The sequence below is a fragment of the Falco cherrug genome, chromosome 11 (assembly GCF_023634085.1).
Source record: "Falco cherrug isolate bFalChe1 chromosome 11, bFalChe1.pri, whole genome shotgun sequence".
NCBI lineage: Eukaryota > Metazoa > Chordata > Aves > Falconiformes > Falconidae > Falco > Falco cherrug.
The window spans coordinates 5,253,310-5,276,563 of NC_073707.1; the positions used below are offsets into that span (position 1 = coordinate 5,253,310).

Sequence of the window (23,254 nt, forward strand, 5' to 3'; positions counted from 1 at the left end):
AATGGAAGCAACTAAGGACTGAAAAAAAATCAGCATGGAAATGATGCTCACAAAGAAGCGTCTGAGACTCAATCTTGATCTGACTGAAATGGCTTTAAAAGATCACACGCCATGAGCACAAAAGCTGGCTGTTCAGCCCTGCCATAAAAAGATATCTTTACCCATAAACCTTGACTCACCTAAATTCCTCTGCTGACTATAGAGCAGGTGGCAGCAAAGGAAATCACACGCTGAGACTAACTTCCTTTAACCACTGCAGTCCACAAAAGGAGTCAAACCCCAAGTCAGGATTATCAGGAATATATCCACACTACACCTAGTACCACCTAAATAAATCAGTTAAGTATTCAAGAGTGCTACATGTTTAATAATACATGCAAATTTAGCTAACAGACTGCTTTCAAAAAGCATTTAAGATACCAAAGAGTACTTGGAAAAGGATTAGACAGCAATGATTGCTACAACAAAGCAAGGATGAAGGTCTGAAAGTAAAGCTGGTTCCTACAGTAACAGTGATGCTCTGCCAGTGCTCCTCAGTCTTTGTATTTCAGCCGCAGGACTCTCCACATGAAGCACTGCAGGCAGTACACAGCCTACCTGCTTATGCGTGGGTTTGAGAGCTGATGGCATAACAAAAGCAACTTTTTTCTTCCCTTTTATTTTCAGGCAAAAACGTTAAGGATGATAATATGAGCTTGAGACACTGTACATTTCTAGAGTGCTGCAGACTAGGTGGTAGTCTCATCTTCTGTAAGAGATGTGACACTTTCCTCCTAAATCTGCAGAAGTCCCTTCTGAAGAGGTGTCCTTTTGCCTTCCCTAAGACTTCAACGCTGACCTTTTAGGTTGATGGCTATAAAATGAGCTTGACTAGCCACTGTCACGAATACTCACAGCTAACAGGAATACAGTGACCTCTTTACACACTGCTTCCAGATAAGCACCTGACAAATTTTGATGGAAATGCCATCCACGTAGACTTCTCCAAGGTAAACAAATTCAAAGCAGTTAAGACAGACACAATTATATTAATTACTGTGCATCAGGTAATAAATTTGTTTTGGGAGAACCTCCTCCAAAGTCTGTTCAGTCATCCATATCCATAAGGCAGTGGGGAAGTATGATTAAAGAGATGGAGGACAAGAATGAGAGTTTTACCTTTGCTTTTACTGTTGTCTGACCATGGGCCATGACTGAACTTTTCCATTTAAGAAAAAAACCCCACAAAACCACAAACAAGTGAGCTGAGAGTATTTTATGGTACTTCAATGATTAATGCAAAAGTCGTAGAATTATTTTAGAAAGACAACTAGCAGGTTTAGGACCAAGGAAGACACTGGAGTGTACACACAATCCGAGCAGCAATGGAAACACAGAGCAAGCAGAGTCTGTTGATGGGAAGAGAGGAATGGCATGGAAGAAACACAACAGAATGACTGCACAAGCACTCCCTGGATATACCACTTTCACTAGACATGATTTCAATAGTGCCACAAAAGAAAAATAAGTTCTCCAGTTTCAGCTCTCCTGTACTCACACGAGGATTCGGATTAACTCCACTCACCAGAAGTTTAGCTTGTTCGGGCAGTGAAATTTGTTCCCTCTTTCCATCTGGATACCTTAGCATCAGCTGTGCCTTTGGTCCTAGCATAAAGGAAGTTACTGCAAGTTAACAAACAACAAGGCAGCTGAACTGAGCTCTTCTGTAGATTTTAGGTGGCATGCTTTACTGTGCAGCACAGCAGGGTTAGGGACTAGGGACAAGTACAAGGTTCCAGTCTATGAAGATATACTGCTACCACACGTTTCAAATACACACATCGAACTCAGGACTCTTTCAAGACTTAATAGCAGTGGCTGAAACCAGTCAGTGTTCCCACAGAAAAGTATACTGTGCTACCTCTGCCGCTGAGGCCACCTCGCTCTGCTGCATCCCAGCCCAGGCACTGCAGGGAGGAACAGAGACTCCAGGGACTCGTTCGTATTGGCCAAAGTTGCGTTACTAAAGTTAGTCCAGACCGTCAAGGCAGCCAAGCTAACTGAGAGCAAGGTAGGGCTGACGTTATTCTGCTTCTCTCTACAGTTCTGGTAGAAGCCCTGTCATATGCGCCTGCATTACACCCGTGCGTACTTTATCCACGGACAAGGTCTCAATCTAAGAAACCTGAACTCAGTGACTAACACAACTGCAGTCTGTGGCATCACTACGCCAAAGTGGTGCTGCTGGCAAGGTGAATCGCTCAAGCGTCTGGTGTCAAGGATGAAGTAAGACAGAAGAAAAGATTTAGTTTTTCAAAACAAGGAATGAAACCATGCTTGTAGCATATAAAGATTTTCAGGGAAAAAAAACCAACCACATCAAAACACAGGTCACTTAAAAAAAAAAGGAAAAGTGCCAACTTACCATTCACATCTGGGCTCTGAAACGTACTTTCAGGCTTGTCAGTTGACTCCTCCAGTATCCCCACATCAATGCAGGGCAGTACTCTGTGATTTGATGTTGTGCCAGGCTCAGTCCTTGCAGGAGGCTCAGGCTGAGGCCTCCGGCTCTCCTCTTTTTTATACCCCAAGTCCTTGTGTGGAGACTTCCTCAACTTGGCAGGATTCTCTGATTCCTCTTCCTCCTCAGATCCACAAACAGAAATAAACTCCTCGCTTCCAGAAAAAAGCTCTGACTCTGACTCTTCATCTGACCGACTCTCCTGCTTGGCCTGTGAGGAATCAAAATGCGTCTCCTGTAACGAGGCTCTGATAGCAGCTTCCAGCTGGCTGTCCTCACTGGCATCAATGAGACTCTCCTGTTGAACACAGACAGAACACAAATACATAAACAATGCTTGTAAATACATACTGAAAAATCAAGAGGACATCGGTCTACCAAAGAGAAGCTACTAAAACCGTCAGGAAGAAACAGCATGGAAAGCTAGTCATGGTGTGACTACTTAATGACTTCTCCTTGGAGTTTTGCACGGAGTAATATATTTTACTTCCACACATGCACAGTTCTGTCACTGCTAAATCCAAAACAAATGCCAAAAGCACAAACTGCACAAGAAAAATGGTTATCATGGGAGAAGGCATTTCCTGGTGCATGCTCTGGCACTAACTCATTAAGTCTGTTTATACTACCGAATAGGAAATCAGTACAGCTGGATGAAGACAGGCTAGTCCGTTCTTTCAAGGCTTCCCCTAGAGGGCTCATACTTACTGAACGAGAGCATTTTTGGGGAGGGCTGGTAGAATGGCCATCCAGCTGTCCATGCTCACCCAGGAACCCAGTCACTTGGTCCAAGAAAGAAGTCACATCTAGCTGGTGCCACTCCACTAGTTTCTGGCCTAGGGAACAGAAGGTGTCATGAAACATAACTTCAGCAAAAGACTGCAGCTTAGTGGTCAAGCACACCAATTCACTGCTGTGCACGCACTCTGCGATAGTCCGTATTTGTGGAGCTGCAGCTTCCCACAGGCTATTACCTGATAATTATGAAGCTTCCTCCTTTCACTCCCTTGAAAAGGTTTCAGTCATGGACAGACAAATACAGACCCTGTTTATTTCCATTGTTTTCATCTATGGGAATGTGTGCACAGAATGGTGAATTAGGCTTCAAAATGGAAAATAAGTCAAACCACTAAGTTTAGGAAAAAGCATTTCTTGCCCGCCTTGATTCTACACCTCAGCAAGCAGCATTTGTTTCTGCAAATGAAGTGCTAAGAAGAGTATCCTGACTGCAGTTCCAACACTAAAAAAAGTAAAAACAAACTAAAAAACAGTTTAGGGTGGTTTAAGTCAAATAGCAAGAAATCTCAGCTCTGATTACAGACACAACTAATTCAGTCCTGAGAAGCAGGAGACCAGACCACTAATATAATCGCATTATATGATGACAAAGAAGATGAACAAAGAGTGTTGGGACTCAAAAGAAAAAGTAACACTTTTTTAAAAGAGCTGGAGAAGGAGGTAGAAGTTTGATTGTTCAGGTAAAAAACCAAAACCAAACAACAAACGCAAAGCCAAAATGGTATTACAAAATTAAGCTGCAATTGAGTAAGTCCTCACTAAGCCTCAGAAAGCTACTGTGCAAGGAGCAGGAAGCACACTCATGTAATGCTTACAAATGCTGTAGTGCATTCATCACACGATTTCAAGTAGCTTTTAAAAGGGCAAGTTAAAAAAAATATTAATTTCAGAGTTTTACCACCAGATGGTACCATTTTCACTTTCTAATACGATAACCTAACAGGACAAAATTTTAGCAAGCCTTGGGAGTTTTATCCCCTTAGTTCCTCCAAAACACACTGCTTCACTACTTCAGGGACAACAAGGTCTCTCAAAGAGCAAACCAATGGAACTGAGATTTTTCAGCTGAACGCAATGCATACTGCAAAAGATGGTATTTTAGCCTACACCTGCCTGTCCTTCTCACAGGATATCTAAACTGCAGGTAACCAACTGTCACTTATCTTACCTGTCCTGGGATCCAGGATGGAGACATAAGGGAAGTCTGCTAATTTATAAAACTGTATATACCTCTGTCCTTCCTCGCTGTCATGGTATACCTACAAAATACCATGGTGGAAGCAAATTACTGGGTGGAGAGGAAACATAAGCTGTACTTTGATAACATACAAAGTTTTCCTCTGTTTTACAGTATACACCACAAAGGGTACAGTTCTCAGTCACACCGACAAGCTAAAAACGCGCCTCTAATGCTACAAAGCAAAAGGCAGTTCATGCATTCAAGTGCATTTCCGTGAATCACATCTACATCCATGAACTACTGCATCTTTCCTGCAAGTTCACCAACAGAACTGCAACAGCACCATTTTATTCAAAGTCGTCAGGTTTTTTTCACCGCCCCATCTACCAGGACACCAAGTTACCAGCACTGCCCCATTAAATTTCTCACCTGCCAAAAAATAAAATGTTCCCGGATTATGTTCTTCACAGCCTCATTGCTCCAGACATCACGGTTGAGACACTGACAGGCAAAATCTTGCACATTCTGAATGTTTATCATGAGCCATTTGTTCTGCATCTGACCACACTCCTTGGCCTGTAAGCAGAGAGAAAAGCTTCATTAGGCAAAACTAGAGAGCCAGACACAACCAATGCCAGCAATGATCAGTGATGGCTTCTAACACTGTCAGATTTTTCACCAAAACCCCTTTCACAGTGAAAAAGATGGACAGTGCTAGTGAAAAGGCATCCACATAACAGAAGGCAGGGCTGAAAGACCTGCTTCAAATGAGACTGGCTGAATTACAGAATCACATCGATGAACAGAGCTGCTGGATTTCAACAAGCCAAGCACAGAGTGGGAAAAGCAACTTGGGGGCAGGATGGGACGGGACACGGGGACGCCGAATAAGGTATTTGTTCGGGAAAGAGTGTAGTCAACCACACTGATCTGACAACAGAGGAAAAACCTGCTCACTCTAAAGATAAACCTGTGGATCATCTTCTATTGAAGTAGGTTGCATAATTGACAGAGGATTTGCATTAATTCAACAGGACCCCCTCTCTGCTTGTTTTCTTTTTTCTCTCAACGTTTCGAGTTACTCTAAGTACTGTGCAACTGCCAAATTAGGCATCCTTTTTTGATGCTCGTTATCCAGACTGCAAGTGGGGAGGAAGACAGGAAGGCGCAGGAAGAAATCTTACTGGTTTGAGTCACAAAGCTGGCATTGTCTGATTGCTTGGTTGCAAGTTAATGGTAGGAGTTTGATCAAGAATGTAATTCTGATCGCTGAACTGTCATACCTGTTGAAAAAAAGAGGGCTATATCAACAGCAGGAATGCTCTTACCACCTGGAAAGACTGGAACTAGCACATGAACTCCCTTTTCTTTTAAAAAAGAAAAAAAAAAGTGTTTATAAGTGTGTTCACATCCTGCTGGTAACACACTTAACAGCAAATTCAAAGAATTCGGACGTTACACAAGATTTTGCTGTTCTGGGCAGTATTTTGTTCCCCAAACCAAAGTTTTTACTTTTAAAATGAATTTTAGCCAGTGCACTTTTGAATAGTCAACCTATCCAATGTGTGATAGACAGACACATGAACCCCGCACACTTAGCTTCACAAAGTGAAGAATCTCAGTCTACAAAATCAATCTGCATGACCTAGTGACCCGCAGATTTAATTTACTCAAAGGAAAAAAAAAAAATGAATGTAGAAGCATGGAATAGTCCTCTTGTTCTCACACGGGACCTCATGCTAACTACTTACCACTAATATTACAGTGTCAGCATCCAGTATTTGGTCACCAGGAGAGAAAAGTGGAGCAGGTGACACCTAAGTAACTGGTAAAGGTCTTAAATATAGTCATCACGCTTTTATTTAGAAGACTTGTTTCGAGCTAACTGGGCTTTAAGAACTAATTCTAGGAAATCAGTTTAAGACAGGGCCTAGAGGGACTGCCCAAGTTTAAAGGGAACAAAAATTTGAGTCAATTGGATTGCCCTAGTCCAGTGTTCCAATGTAATCCACACTGGATTAAAAGAACAAACTCAAAAATATATAACTAGAAAGTCAGAAGGTGCATCTTGCTCTTCCACAATTTGTATATTTTGCAATATTATTGAAAACCTGGCTCTACCTCTCTTCCATCCAGCTAACGTCCTCAAAAGGATGCAAGCAGGAAATTCCACACAGAACATTTGCAAAGATGAGTTTTCACCTGTAGAGCAGGTATTGCTTTGAAAACTACTTGTAACTTCCTTCTAAAGACAACAGGCTTCACATTTAACATTTAAAAGGACACAGTTAATTGCTACCATCTCACACACACACAATTCTGCTCTTACACAACTAATGGGTTTTTTTCTGAGGGGGTGGAGGCAGGGGGAAGGAGAAGAACTTGGGGGAAAGAAATGCTGTGGGTTTGCAAATTATACTGGTAGGTCATTTTGGTAAGTGAAAAAAGAACAAGGGAAGGCTCAAGAGCTGGCTTGCATGACCCAAGCTAAGTCTGATGGCTTTAGATCCAGTTTCCAACATCAGCTGCCCCCATTTCTCCTCCTCCTTTGAGGTATAAAGGCCCACACCAGGCACTTAGAGCACACAGACAGGGCAAGTACAGAACACCCACTCTTGGCAAGGATCTCTGTTCAAGCTTTCAGCAATCGGCAGAGTAGGAGCTTTCAAAGACAGAGGTAGCGGATCTCAGATAGAACAGGACAGACACAATACCAAAACAAAACCAATCCATCCTAAGTTTACCTTTACCCTTTCTACCTAATTCACATTTTTCACTACTACAACTTACAGCAACAAACCAGCGATCTGGTTAGACTACACGTGAAAGAAGTCTTGTTTTACACTCAGTACTGGATCTCACTGGATAACCTCTAGCTCTTGCACTAGTAAAAATAACATGTTTTCCTCTCATTTGACTTTTCTGAACCGTGCAGGGTTTATAAACGTTATGGCGGTTCCTGCTTGCTCAGCTTTGTTGAAATGCACTGCTCCTTTAAGCCAGCAGAGAGAAACAAGGAAGTGGAGCCAGCATCTTGTGACCTTATGGACATCTGCTAATCAAACATGATTCAGTTTGGAAGATAACAGGTGACAAAGAGCATGAGATTATCTGACAAGAAACATCCTATATCTGCTAGAATTACACTTCTTGCCTGGGCCAGGGCATACGTCCTTTCCTCAGCCAGCCATTCCTGTGCCAAAGGTGCATCTGCAAACTGTACTTATACAAACGGCCAGTCTAAAAGCACCTTATGCAAATTGCACCTTTTGGGTACAAGGACTAGATTAGCTTCCAAACTATCACTGCTCACTACATGCAAAGAAAAAAAAAAATCAGTTATCAGCCATAAGTAGGAAGCAGCTAGAAAAGGTATGACTTGTAAAATGAGGAAGCTTCATATAGACAGACTTGAAACTCTGCAACATTACATACAGTCACTTCACAAAAGTCCTGAAAACCTAATGAGTGTTAAGCAGAGAACTGCGTGCACCAGAACTATTTCCTCCCTAAACAAGAAATGTAAAATAAGTCAATTCAGTGTGCACCCCCTACAAATCAAATCATATCTCACATCATATGCATGAATAGATGAACACCTGCAATCCTTGGAAGCAGTCTCTGAGATGAGAACAAAACCATGCTGTTCTTTATAGAGCATGTTTGGTGTGGCTTTTATTTATTTATTATACTCTAGTGATTTATTCCTAGCAGATTCTACATTAAGGAGATAACTCTGAAGCTTAATACATATTAAAGCTCAATATTACAGTCAGAAAACTAATCCCTTGTGCAGTCTTAACTGACAACAGCCTAATTGTATAACCATGCACCACTCTTTAGTGCCACTGTGTATTTAAGATCTGAAAGTTTCTCTGAAATTTTCTAGTAGGGGGGAAAAAAAATAAAAAATAAAAAAGAGACAGTTCAGGTCAACATCTCACTGGCCCATCAGCTGTTTGCCTCTGGCTTACATAGCCACATTCCACCAGTCACTAGGTAATTAACGTCTAGCGGCTCATGTTCAAAAAGCCTGCGTGATTAAAAGAGTCTTTTACAGATTTTCTGTATCAAATCTTTTTTCATCATATTTCTGTGGTGTAATTCAGTTCATCACACGCTTAACAAGTATAATGTTCGTAAGTTGTTCTCTACGTGAAGCACACTGCTTTTTCAAAGACAGCAAGTTAAAAAAATGTCATTCAACACTTGAAAATTTTTCTTCAATGAAAATTAATTCTCACATACTCTTAAAAACTAGTGTTACAGAGTTAAGATGAAATGGCAATTTTCTGCACCTCATTGATAATGGAAGTCTCTTTGTAATTGAAGAAAAATGAGGTTTCTTTGGGGAAACGAAAGACAACAACTTACTTACTATCAAAATCAACCTTAGAGTACTCGAAGAGGAGCCACAAAAGATAAGCAACAAAGATACATGAAAACCTTAGTAAGACAAGATGGCACCACTCCGGCTAAGTTTGAGTAAAGTCACAAATCCTGAATGATTCTATGATAAACGTACATGGCATCACGCTGGAAGAATGTTCCTGCACCCCCCTCCAGAGGTTAGAATACACCAGACACCAACAATACTAAGAAACCCCCACTCAGGTTAACATTAAACTACAAGAGCATCAAAACGACAGTACTTACTCCTTGGTACTTTGGAATGTGATAAACATCTCTGACTTATTATATAGTTTATACACGTTTATCTAAGTGTACAGATAAGGAAGAAGCTAACAGCAGCTTGCCAGAGGTGAATTTCGAGAGACTCTGGTCACTGGATTCACAGGAGACCCGACACTGTCCCAGTGTGAAGCATTAAAGCAGCAGTCATAAAAGGTAAAATGGAAGAGTGAGGAGCAAATAATTGAGAAGCTAAAGATTATTATTGCAGTGAAGTTCGGGAGCATTGGTTTGAAATTAAGGGTATCCCATGGGACAACGAACTGTACAAGAACACAAAAAGGTGAACACCAATATCGGAAAGTATAAATGCCTTTGAGTTACTGAAAAGAACAGGACAAGGTGTGTGTATATACACACACATGCACGCACACCTTTTTTTTTTTTTTTTTTTTCAATTTGCAAGCCTGAATAAGAATGCAGAGACTTTAGGAAAACCAAATCTATCAATCAGTTACTTCATCCTCTGAAACTACTTTTGACTGTGGCAGATGCTACAATCAACACTGCTGAAGTCTTGGTATGTTTTCAGCAAGACCCAAGGAAAAACTAGCACACACCTCAAGTTCTACCACCGAGGGCAGAGGGCACTTGCTATATGACTATACATTCCAGTCTGGAGCAGCACTGGCTGCTCTCATGTGAATTCCCTTTACTGTTGCCTTGAACCACTCATTCGCTGGATTCACGATCAGCTCTGAACCACGGGCCCCGTAGGCATCATTAGCTAGAGGACCTAATGCAGCCTTGTTTGAAGTAAACCCTGAACCACGTATCACACGGCAGGGATGCCTCAGCAACAGCTACTTCAGCCTGCTCATCCCCTTCCATTGCACCAAATTACGAGGCAGAGACAGGTATTCTCTGTCAGCACCCTTTCAAACCTGGAATTTTGCTAGAAAATTAAACATACGGAGAGCACTGTCAGAATACAGGAATTAGTGACATGGCACCTGATCCCCAGTGATTTAGGAAGCATAAAAAGAGATGAGGCTAACAGGATGAGAGTTGGAGACTCAATAAAGGCACACAGCGTTCCTCCAAAAATTCTCCAGGAGCGCTCCAGTATTTGTGCAAGGCAGTAGAGGCAAATGTGAAAAAAATGTAAATAATATTTTTGTTCAGCTCATGCAGTCATATCTCCATCACTGTTTTCAGCATCTGTATTGCACCATTTGATCATTAGCTTGCATTCTCATTAAATCGTCATATAATAATAAATCTCAGCTACTTAAAGATGACCAGGTAGAAATTCAGTAGTAACTGCAATTTCTGAAGAATATCTAGAAATTCTGGACTCAAAAAATGCATACACCAATTCGCATATTATCTAATTATTCATTAAGTCCCTGGTCGATATCATAACAACTTATGACTAGATCCACACAAGCCTACACAGACAGGAAAGGTGACACCTGAAATTATTTAAAGCTAACAGTCCCCTTCTCAGCCAGCCGATCTCCTGGATACTTTTTGCACCACTACCAGATACAAAAGACAACCAGTGTGCTTTTATACAAGAGCAAGACCTCTACTGAAGATAAAGTTGTGCCTTCACGACAAAGCCACACTCAAATACTTTTACCAGCTCAGGTATCAGAAACCACTTAGCCATGTTAATGTTAAGTCTGCCTGAGCTGCTTAGCCGGGCTGTGCTGCAAACTATATTGCCCCTTGCAAAGCACTTGCTCACCTATCAAAAGCAATCTTACTTCAGCTTTTTCTGTATCATGCTCTACAGAGATACTTCAAGGGATGCGTTTTTTCCATGTTGACCAGCCTCCCTTGCGCACTAAAGTCCTTCACCAAGAGTGATTTGCCACACTGACATTTAAACATAAACAATGTGGTCTATTATCATTAGTTAGTCCTTCAATATGTCGACATTTCCATATGTAGTCCACTGAATATTTATCACTATACAGTCTTTTGTAAATTCCTGATCATCCACCAACAGATCCACACATGCCAATAGCCTAACATAAGGCTTCCACACTGTACACAGTCATCACATAAGGAACTGCACCAAAATTTCAAAACTTACCGTTTCAAAGCTGCCTTTGTGCATCAGATCAATGGGAGGCCTGAAGAGGTCTGCTAGAGTAGTGAGTTTCTTATCTACTGCCCCTCCATTTCGTAGCTCCTGTTCCTGTCGAACTGTACAGCCCCAAGAGGAAAGGAAGTTGAATTAGACAAAGCACTCAGAAGATGGATTTATTGTTGGCTATATGCTCATACACAAAACTCCAGCACTAGAGTTGCAAGGACCCCACTGAACAAGACTAGCGGCTACATAAGGTAAGAACCCTGCTTGCCCCAGCTTTCTCAAGCACTGGGCATTTATTTCACTTTTAAACATGAGTATCAGCAGAGGGAGTCACATGCCAGTATTTGAAAACAAGCAAAAAAAGCGCACTGTGACTTGTCCCCAGTGATGCTTTTAAAAGGGGAAACTGAGATAGACTGTAGCATCATAACTGTTACTTGGAATATTTCTATTCCAGTGTTTCTATTTCTTGACTGTAAGGCAATCCCACAGAAAAAAAAAACAACAAACCAAACCCAAAAAACCCAAAAGAGACTTAGCTTACATGGAGAAGTATCTTTGGATGTTTATATTACACATCCACTCTTCCCACAATCAGCTCAAGATACCACTGTCTCTTTCAGGTGAACGTGTTTTCAGCCTTGTTTACCCCTAAGTACTTTGAGCATGTTTCTTTTAGGGGTATCAATTCCGTTTATAATAATACAGAATATATTTCCTACATAGCCATGACTATATACAATAAAGGTAAATCACAGCAACTGCTCACCTAAAAATGCAGCAATACAATGTATTTTGACATTAGGTGTCAGCTGAAATGGGCAGTAACTATCCCACCACCAAAAACTTCCCAGTACTGAAAGGAGCTGTCAATGGGCCATAGCATACAAGTGGTTTTTGAGCAGACACTGGATCCCCACAGGGAAAAAAGCATCCCTGTGGAGCAGGCCTAGGAGCCAGGAAATAATATGGGCTTTTCAGAGATACTCATCTATGAAGTTTTACCAAAAAGCATGATAAAGTTTCATCGTAAGCCTTGACAATGCTTTTGCATATTGTGCATCTCTAAATGTCTTAAAACAGAGTGGAGAGGATGAGAAAAAAAGTTAAGGGTATGATGATTCTGTAAATGATGTATTTTCATTTATACAGCTGCCAGCGACATTAGTACTCCAACAGTTCATTATTACTGGAAAACCCTGAACAAACCTGTCAGGGCAAAGAAAGTAATTACACATACTTAGTTTCGCTTCGGCATCCAACAGCACCAAACTACATGGGAACCTGGTCCATGGTTAGACCTCTTAAACACTGCAGCAATATCACCGGTAACAACTGTGCTCTAACTCAGCTGGGCAGTATCTGGTGTTCTGCTGTTGAAGTACCACATTCTATGAAACTTAATGGCTTAAATAACAGCCAGCACTTTGTGGTTTGGAGATTCTGCATATGAACAGCAATTAATTCATGAGAACCTTGTGGATGAGCAAGACAGAAGCCTCAGGGCTACTCAGATCTAATGCAAGTGCCAGCATGACCACTGGCCAGCTAAGAAAAATTCAGTAGATGAACTTAATTTATACATGGGTTTTAGATTCTTCCCCCTTTTCAATTCCTTCTAGAGCAGGCAAAGTTGTTTGGTTTTTTGTTTGGTTTTTTTTTGAGAGAGAGTTATCATAAAAATATTTGCCATACCAAAGCAGACAGAATATACTGTCTGCAGGTTTCACTTGGGTAACACAGGCCAGTGTTTGGACCAGCATCCTCACTACCTGCTTCGTATGTCCATCACTCAGTAGTCTCCCCCACCAGCTACCCCAAAACAATAAACTAACAACCTTAACTGTACCACAAACATGGGAGAGACATCAGCAAACAGTACTGACACTGCAACAACGAACAGCCTATTAATGTTATTAAAAAAAGATTTTGTTACACAGGAGGCAATTTAAAAACCAACCACTGAAAGCTGTCCTAGCTTACAGCAGAAACTATTGTTCAAACTTATTTGCAGTGAAAAAACATAAATAGCAGAACCTCTAGCTCACTGATCTGTAGAAACTTACTGGTTTCTGTCTGAAAATCCCGAAAGCCATCAAATATTGAGCGCGCAGGTCTGCGTCTTTTAGGAGCTTAAAAAAATAATTATTTCAAGAATTATTTCAAACATATACTATTAAAATAATTACATATTAACACTTTCCATAACATGTGTGGGAAAACAGAATAGGTACCCAAAGCATGAATAATACGGGAGTAAGGTAATTAGGAAGGGCTGCAGGGTGGGAGGATGGAAATAGGCAGTTTGTAAGACCCACTTCCTAATACTTTCTCCCTCCAGCAAATCTTACCCCAGGAGCAGTTAGCCCTTTCTGACAGGCTCACCAAGGCCCATAAGTATGTAGAGGCAGTGCTGTCACAGCATCAACATGTCACAATTCCAGTCAAGATTTTTACCAAAGACCTTCGACTAGATGAAAAACTTGCAAAGATTAAACCCCATGGGAGAATATTTTCTTTGTTAGGAAACACATTTGTTTTTTCCACAGGGCATTTCTGTTCTTTTCCGATCTCTTAACCAGATCCTGTCCCAGCTGCTTGGCTGGCAACAGCCACATTCTTCCATTAGATCCACTATCACTATCTGCAAGGAAATCTTCAGACCAGATTATCTGCAGCTGCACAAAGACAGCAGCCCAGGCAGATAACTGGATTAGTACCTGGAAGTACCACTCAAGTACAGCACAATCCTGTACTTGGAATAAATCCTGGCAGGCAGCTCTGGTCTGCATTCCAACTATTCAGCTGCACTACTATTAACTGAAAGCAGAAGAATTTTAAGATGTAACTTTTCAAAGCCTAATTGTTACAAGACATAATAAATAATAAACAAATAAAACAAAGTGAGATAAATCTAACACATACCCACCGGAAACCTGTGTTAAGAAAAATCCATTGACTGTGAGAAAGCACAACCTATGCACAGGTCACAAAGCAAGCACCTCCAAAATTCCATTTTAGAGACCTTTCTGGCTCTGTACCCATAGCATGTGCAGCATCTTTCAACTTATGCCACAACAAGGGCATAAAGAATGGAACACAGTTGTTCCTTGCATTCTTGGTGTACAGAGTATGAAGGAAAGAATTAGTGTATCTGACACAGGCTATCACCGGGGAAAAAAAAAGCAGGCCTGAATGAGGAACATGCCTGTCAATAATGCCTAACTCCAGGAAGTAACAGCTCTTTCACCACTAAATGCTTAGGCATAAACACAACCCATTAACGCCAACTTCAGAGCAACTCAGGCTACAGCTGAGAATAGCAGCTGAAGGACCACTTCGGCAAAAGCAGCATTTCCCTTGCCCAGGCTTAGCTACAGCCTGACAGTGCTGGTGAAGATGTTCACAGCAGTCTGGAGAGTTGTTTTTCTGATACCCTTTGTACTGCGAGATGGGACCCATGTATCTGGCAGAGCACAAACAGACAGGGCCATCTCTTCAACTGGAAGAAAACCTAAGTTCATATAACCACCTCAACATGACCGTTAAAAACAGACACCAGCACATCCCCTGCTTTGAGGTTAGAGCTGAAAAGACCAAGTGAAGCATCCCTCCAGTTTCAGTGAGCTTTTCAGGCTGCTTCATGGTATAAAAAGAAGTGGCATTAGTGAGCATATTAGCACGGGTGAATCAGACAGTGCCAGGAGGCTATCACTGATCCACAGATCACTTCAGCTGGATGGTCAGTGACAATGCATCCAAGATCAGAGTGTGACCGGTAGGTAGAACAGGACAAAGCGTCAGGGTCATCAGATCTTAATCTTGCACTTCTTAGATTCTTGAACCCATAGGAGTCCACAGACCTTTGTAAAAACTCTGTTGGGCCACAGGAACTTCAGGCCTTCAGAGACCCCTCAGCAGGGCACTTTTCTCCAGAACCACCACTCAGCCTGTGTATCCTGCCTAAAGAGCTCCTCTCTGATGTTGAAAAAAAAGGATCAAGAGAAAAGCAGTTCCAGAGTAAACCTGAAGCTTGGCCTCCTTCTCCTTTCTATCACAGGAACTGAACAACAGCAAAAAGCATTTCCTATGGGTATGAGGCCACCTTAAAGATGAGCAGTTGCATGTCCCTTCTTGATAAAAAGGACAAGACTCTCAAACCACTTGCCGTGATAAAGGCCACACGGCCAGCCAGAAATGGCCTGCTCAACACAAGAAGGACAGACCATCACAAGGCTAGAGGAAGTAAGTGTAAAGAGGGCCTTAGATCTCCATACAGACATGGACACTGTGCAAAAGGAGAGGATAATGGACCAGGTAATCCAGTCCTGCTACGGAAGTTTCACCCCTGTGCTGCTGTAAAAGAACCCCTACAGCAGAGATTTCTGACTGAGGTTTTGAGATTCAGAACATTAGCGTATTACGTGAGTACTAAACAGTGTTTTAGATGAGCACCCAAACAAAAACAGCATTACCATCACCTGTTTCCGTACAGAAAAAAAGTTTCAAAGTGATAAACAGCTTCAGAAAACAAACAAGAAAACTAGCTGCATGGTGCAGTTGACAGAGCAAATTAAATTCCCACACGAGAAATGGAGAAAGTTATGAGTAATCATACAGTTCACCCCTTCTTTCTGATCTGTCATTTCCCCGAGAAGCACGCATTTGTCCTCTTCATTTTCATTCACCACTTAAGGCTCAATCTTTTATCCCACCACCTTGAACACTCTCAGAAGTGTATCACATGGTTCTGAACCCCCTGTACGCAGATGTATACTCATCATAGCTAATGGGCTGTTGCCTCACAGTTGCATGAAACGGGAGTTAACAAATTAGTACCACTAGGAATGTAGCATCTCTAATGTGTGAGGTTTTCAATAACAGTGCTGTTATTTCCAAGTCAGCAATCATGTTACGTGGCTGCAGAATTGCGTCAGGGGAAAAAAACAAGAATAAAAATACATACAATGCTTTCTTCCTATCAGCAAGTTTTTCTCTTGTCATTTAGCTCATTTCAAGGTAAAGAAAACAAAAAACCAAAGTAAGAACACAAGCCTACCTCCAAACAAGGGCTCAGGTTCTACTAAAATTTCCTGTTTTTGAGGAATTGGAGCTCGTACTTCATCCCTATGAAATTGGAATGGAAAAAAAAAAAAATCAGACAGATGATAATATTCGAAGTACTACATAAGCCACATCCCATTGTGCTCCAAAGGCTCCTGCAACTTGAACCAGTTAAGGATGCTGCTGTACCACTGCAAAGAATCAACAGACTTGGGGTCAAAAGGGACCTCAGGAGACCATCTATTCCCACTCACAGCAACGATGCAGGATTTAATACATTCTGCGTCAAGTTCTGGCATGGAAGACCTTTGTAAGTCTTGACAGAAGATTACACAAACCCCTGGGTGACTTGATCCCAGGCTCTGTCCATCTACTGTTTAAACATTTTTTTCATCTTTAATAAATTTCTTAAAACTTGGAATAGTTTCCTAAAACTTTGCAAAAGCTGCTAATTAATCCACTTGCCATCCTCCTCCCCTGACTGTTTACACAGAGAGAAAAAAAACCATTATCTTCCTTATTACCAGCTTTCTTCTGTTGGAAGACTTTTTGCTTCCACTTGAAACTCACAGTCCTCTCTTTTTTCAGAGCAAGGAAAACAAGATGGTCAAAACATCCATTTCCCCCCATTCCTGAAGCAATTACTTGCTTACATAACTCGTCTCCCTGGTGTATCAACAGCTCGCTTAGGCTTGCAGAAACTGCCAGGTAATCTGAAATTAGGACTAGGAGAAGAAAGGAAATCACACGGGCTCTGAAACAGTATCACTTACTCAGGGTGACCACCTGGCCTGTAGATCTATGTAAAGGAGGGCACAGGCTCACCCAAGGAAATTCATCGCTGTGTCCTGCCTATGAACTACTCCTGAAGTGCCCTCTTCCCTCGGACTCTTCAAAGTTGTAAAGTGTGCAGTTTGTGGCTCGTGGTCATGCAGTTTCAAAAAGTAACTCATAATGCCAGCAAGATGCACTAACCTTGCTATTAACCTCCACATCTTTGACTGCTGTTGTGAAGCTAGTTATTCTCCATTTTGCATTTGCATATTTATTGTTCTCTCTTCCTAGAAGTAACACTAAGCTGACCAGCACCTGGAGGGTGTCAAGTATAAAAAAGAAAGTATTCCAATAAAAACTTGAATCTTAAGTCACTGGTGTGCCAGAAGTTGTCTACAAATAAGAACTCCAACACCAACAGATACACAGCTTTAACTTCATTACCTGTCAAAGGTTCAAGCAGGAAGGCACTTGACATCAACTATAAAAGTCAGTACTAAAAGAATTGTTTAAATTTATACATGAGCTTCAGAAGTGGGAAGAATTCTCTTTTAAAGTTAGCCATCTTTTTCCTGAAATGGAAGATTTTTATAAAGACGAAAGCATGGCTAGGCTTAATTTACAACATTTAATGAATGTGACTTACACCAACTGGCTTCCAACCAAAATATTCCTTTTATCCCAAGCAGACACATTAACAGGCAGCAGTGAAGGACTCTGCCGTGCTCAAGTGGAACAACTCTTCCCTTTACTGGCACCTGACATGTAAGACATTGATGTAGATTTGTAGTTGTTTATTCCTCTGCATACCAGTGCACACCATCTGGCCTTTCCAGTGCCAAATCTGGTCACGCTTACAATAACACAGTAAAACCCTTACAAACGGAACTAAATAAGAACTAGAAAACAGAATTCTCTAACTACAAAGTAACATAAAGCAGTATTTCTGGAGCAATTTAAAAGAATCTCTTACTACTGGATTATTCCCCTTTAATGTCTTGAGCTATGTCTACAAAATAAAAATGCTATGTATAAGCTACGGAAAACTTCTGAGGTACATGCAAGCGAGTAAGTTTTGTTAGTCTACATACCAACTTACATAGTAAGCACTTATTTACCCAGAATATCGAAGATCAGTTTAACAAGATCAGCAAAGAAACGCGTGTTACAGTGAGTTGACAGCAAGTTAGAAGTGATAATTGCCTTATTTATTCTGCCTTACACTACCAAATTCTTAAGACAGAATACTCATTTATACAGACATGTTCACAGGTACATACTCAGTGTGCGGTCGAACAGCAGACACCCCTGCCGAACTGGTGCTAGGCTCCTCTGCTATGCCTCCACCATCCAGAAACATGGTGACAGCCATCTCCAGATTATTGTTGCATGCTTCAAGCATATGCTTTCCCACGCTTTCACTGGCACCTGTAATGCCAAAGAAAAATTACAGCATTCTTTGGAAAGCATTTTGATTGGAAGCGTTAGGAACAGCTGACTGGTAAGCTTTCTCTCTCAAAGCACTAATAATTAGAAAGAAAAGTTCATCAGTTGCCATTTATCTCTGAAGTACAGCTACGAAATGAGACAAACATACATATCTCACAGGGGTACTTCTCACCATCAAGAGAAAACTTAGTGGAAGCCATCTAAGAGGTTTTCGCAAGTTTTTTCTTTTTTTTTTCCTTTTTTTTTTTTTCTAGAAGTCAGACCTTCTCCTGGTACATTTTTCCAGATACTAGTAGGCGTATGCAAAAAAATGAAATCCTAACTTAACCTTTTTAACAGGGAGAATACTAAATCAGCTGCTAAAGTTTTTTTACCCACTTAGAACAGATATTTAGAGATGGAAGAAAAGATACCCTGTTTTACTGATGGTACTAAAAGGCAAAAACAAACCAGTAGAAGCTCAGTTCACATAAGACGTGGGGGGGCGGGGAAAGCCAGGAGGCAGAAATGTCTACATAGTTATCTGTATAATGACCAACATTTATTAAAATCTCTCCCAAACATAACTAAATCCAGTCTTACTCTTGATGCTCAGAATGAAACAGTAGTTTTTAGCATCACTCTTTCCTCAGAAGGTCAGCCTCTACCTCCCAATTCTCCTCAAAAATCGTCCCATCAACAGAAGGACCCTCATCAATGGAAGCTCTCCTACAGCCAACCCTTTACACATCTACTTCCTACAGCATCTGTCTCTACAGGTGGTGGGCTGCCAAAGGGTTTATTTTCCTATGGGAAGGTCGACAGAGGAGAAGAGTGGCAAAATGCAGCTGAACCAGTTTGGCAGTAGCTTTTGGAACAGTAGTAATTCTTCCCGGGTTCACTGCAAGTCACCAACATGAAGGAAACACTTTCCCCAGCATCAGTGTCACAGGTAAGATCAGTTCGGGCAAAACACATTTGGACATTTCTCAGATTTTCTGGGAAAGACTCAAGAAGCTCTGGTTTGAACAGAGAATACACCTTGAAACTGTCGAGATAAATCAGTTCTAAATGACCTGCACGATTACGTTAAACCCTGGAGAATGTCAAACTCTCTGGGGGAAGTGGTTTTCCAAAGAAACCAACCTGACAAGACAAATGTACTCAGTTGGCAGCCAGCTGTATTTTAAGACCTTAACTGAGATGAAGAAAGCCCAAAATAAAAACTAGTGACATCTCAAAAAATTATGCAAGAGCATCAAGATCGCATTCTTCAAACAAACTGCTCTTTACCATTTTCATCTCATTTCAACATCAGCTGTAGCAAATAAACAATATCTGTTTAATTTGGAATATGCACACCAACCTACAACCTTGCTGTACAGTCATGTGAATTCATTCATTTACAAGAACCAGAAGAAAAATTATATTCAACCCTCTTCTATATAAAGAGATACCAGCACATAAAGTGCTTGTACTGATTATTCATCACTCCTAGGGAAGCTGCCATCATCACCATATGAATGTTTTCAGTGCTTGCACTGGCAAACAGAAAATACTAAATATTTGTTCAGACTCAAAAGCAAAATTCAAAGAGATCCCATCATTTCACTGGTAAAGACACACAGGAGCTACGTTCTCAGAGCAATACTTTTCTGGATGAGAGCACCAAAGAGAACACAATTCTGCCATCTCGGCGAGAGAAGTATATCAAGAACTCCTCCTCCTTCCTCACTATCACCTATGCTTGAATCAAAACTGCCGTATAGCACTCATTCAGGCTTTCCCCGACAGACAGGAATGATTTCCATTCACTTAAAACTCAAAAGTTGAAAGCTGCTAACACAAACTGCCAAGGATGCATGCGTCTGAGCACCTGTCAAATCATGCCAGTATCGGCAAGACAAGTTCTACACTTTTAGACGTAACCTTAAAATCTATCAAAATGGAAGGACAAACCATCAAAACTACTTCGGTAGTGGATGGGTGAGCCCAGCAGGTTCCTTTTTTTCCTTTGTAGAAGCATAAGAGGGTGTTCTTACATTTAGCATAAACGACCTGTGCAATCACAAAAAGCTGTCAGGAAGAGCAAACTAGCATGGTTCTGCCTGTTCTTGCTCATTTTTTAGTGAATATCTCAGGCACTACTGAGAACACAACCCAAGCTACACACAGGCACATACTACAATGAAACGTGTTGGCTGTAGTTTCTTTTTATGCAGAGGGTTTACTCTAAAAGGCTTCTTTAAGGACAGCCGAGCGATCAATAATTTCCCAGTTCCACGGGACATTCACAGGGTACTACACACCCACAACATCCCTGTTCGGGATGTGAGTGCCTACTAGCCTGAGTACAGGGACACCACCAGAAACCGAGCTGCTGAGAGCAACCAAACCAAAAGCAGCTTCACTTACATCAACTAATAAGTCAAAAATGTTTTATTAAAGACGCCTTCAGTATTTCATACGTAATGCCATAAGCAAGGGGGAACTATAGCGAAACAGATTAAACACAAAAGTGGGTCAAGCGCTCAAAGTACACAAGCTAAAGCAGGAATTACCACCTGCCGCAAACTTCAATTTAAAGGCGACTTGCTATTTTCGGCAGCAAACCAAACTGTCCGAAAGTTGGCCACACTTTTAAGGTATCATTTTCTCTTTTTTTTAAACGCGGACTCAAGGTCCGGCTCTGCTATCCTGCCGGCCGTCAGACGGGTCGCGGGGCGGAGCAGCGCGCACGGCCGGGGGGGAGGACACGCACCCGCACCCGCGCCGCCGGGAAGCTCGGCCCACCGGGACAAGCGGGAGGCGCCCCCAAGCCGCCGCTAAGACCGAGGGGGACCCCACGACGTGCAGGCCGGAGTCACGGCGGGGGCCGGGCCGGGCCTGAGGCACCAGCCGCCGCGGCGGGCCGGGCCCCGCTGCGCGCCCGCTGACAGGCCCGGGCACCTCGCCCCGAGGGAGGCCGCGGCAGCGGCGGCGAGGCCTCCCGGGACCGGGGAGAGCGCGCCCGGGGCCGCCCGCCGGCGCCACTCCGCCGCATCCCGCGCGGCGCCTCACGCCGCGGCCCGCTCCTCCCGCCCCCGGCCCGCCGGGGCGGCCACCCCCTGATGCGGCGGCGGGGGCCGGACGGGAGCCGCCCGTTAAGCACGCAGACGACGGCGGCCTCGGCCGAGCTCGGCGGGCCCCGGCTTCCGTGTGCCTCACCCGTGATGGCGGTGAACTGCTGGATTAACCCCTTCAGCGCCGAGGAGGCCGCCGAGCCCCCGTGCGCCGCCATCTTGCCGCCGCCGCACAACAACACGCACGCCACCGGCCCGCCCGCTCTGCGCAGGCGCGGCGCTCGCCCGCGCCCTTCCTCTGCCCGCCGCCGGGGAGGCGCCTCGGGCGGGGCGGGGCGGGGCGGGAGTTGCCGTGGCTACACGCGAGCCCCGCCCCGCCGCCTCAGCGGCTCCAGAGAGGCGGGAATTGCCGTGGCAACGGGGTCCGCCTCGCCTCGCCTCGCCTCGCCCCGCCCCGCCGCCGCAGCGCCTCCTCAAATGGCGCCCGGGCGGGCTGGCGAGCTGCGGGTTTTTTCTGCGTTTGAGCTTCCCTGCTTCCGTTAGTCGGGAGGGCCGGGGCCTTACCAGCAGTGCTGAGGCGAGGCCCCCGCTTCCACGTGGACTTACTATCGTTACAGAGGCCTACGGTAAAGCAAGGGGGCTAGCCAGCCTCGACCCTCGCGTGGGAGTAAGGGGCCACAGGCCCTGCAAGGGAGGAGGTGGCTAAGAAACGGTATGCCTGCTCCTGTCGAGTGTTTCAAAGAACGTCTTCAGAATTTCTTAGTGATTAAGTATTCTTTATTGTCGGCGCCGGGTGTACGGGGGATCCTTCCACCAATCGTACACACCCAGAGGGGCAGATTATCTTATATTTATATAATGAAACAATGAATATTCCATTAATGCCTATACATATTCATTACCTGAACCCGCCTACCCTCGCTTCGTATGCTAATTAGCTTATCAGTCTTTCACGCTTGCGCAGATTCTTCTAAAAATTGTGGGCCGGGGTCTTTAGAATGTGGGCAGTGGTCTATGGGAGGAAGGCCGTAGGTCTTCCTCATGGTGTACTTTTCACCTTAGGTCTCAAAAGCGATGAGTTGGCAGACTTGTAGAAATCTTTCCCAGGGTTTTTACAATACCCCTCATAATTTTACTCAAGGCCATCCTGCTGTCCCGTTATCTCCTCGGTAGGGCAGCTTGCTTTGCAGATAAGGAGGACAGCTCCCCTTTCAGAGATTTGTAACTTTCTTGCCAGAACAGTCTATATGATCTTTCAGACATTTTAACCCCTTTGTCGCTATACAATTACAAGCTTATTTATGCATTAAAATGAATATTGGTTTATGAATACAAACTTGACCATATTATTTACAGCTTATTCACATCACGAGGGAGCCCATTATGTTGTCTAAACTCCCAAATTATCAAACTCTGATTTAATGTTTAGCTCTACGTTAAAAAAATCTGTGCACAAAGTTTAGGGCAAGCTGACTCTCTGAGAATTAAGGGCTTCTAATCAAGGGAGCTAGCCTTGGGAAGGATGGGAAACAAAGAATGGATGGGGAAAAGAACACTGTTCTCTTGAGTCATGCAAAAAGAAGCCTCTGAGTGAGGAAGTTGTGGGCAGAAGAGGAGGCAAGTTCACAGAATGCTGCAATCTGCAGAAAGTTGCTTGGAAGTTAGGACAAAGGTAATTGTGGCAGTGGGACATCATGACCTCTGACTCG

The 23,254-nt window shown here is 43.0% G+C and overlaps 1 protein-coding gene across 2 annotated transcripts in view; it reads right to left on the bottom strand.

Annotated features, from left to right (window-relative positions):
* The window catches only part of UBXN7 (UBX domain protein 7), a 31,163-nt gene extending 9,327 nt beyond the window's left edge, over positions 1 to 21,836 (bottom strand). Inside the window, exons 1-10 of one of the 2 annotated variants that reach the window (XM_055723457.1) lie at positions 21,691 to 21,836; positions 18,336 to 18,483; positions 16,277 to 16,344; positions 13,284 to 13,349; positions 11,215 to 11,327; positions 4,908 to 5,054; positions 4,467 to 4,557; positions 3,209 to 3,336; positions 2,405 to 2,798; positions 1,565 to 1,644 (exon numbers count right to left, since the gene is read on the bottom strand). In XM_055723457.1, coding sequence (XP_055579432.1) covers positions 1,565 to 1,644; positions 2,405 to 2,798; positions 3,209 to 3,336; positions 4,467 to 4,557; positions 4,908 to 5,054; positions 11,215 to 11,327; positions 13,284 to 13,349; positions 16,277 to 16,344; positions 18,336 to 18,483; positions 21,691 to 21,763 — 1,308 coding nt within the window. In that variant the 5' untranslated portion in view covers positions 21,764 to 21,836. The remainder of the gene's footprint in view (positions 1 to 1,564; positions 1,645 to 2,404; positions 2,799 to 3,208; positions 3,337 to 4,466; positions 4,558 to 4,907; positions 5,055 to 11,214; positions 11,328 to 13,283; positions 13,350 to 16,276; positions 16,345 to 18,335; positions 18,484 to 21,690) is intronic. The other variant, XM_055723458.1, reaches the window with a different exon arrangement.
* Between the last annotated feature and the right edge of the window lie 1,418 nt (positions 21,837 to 23,254).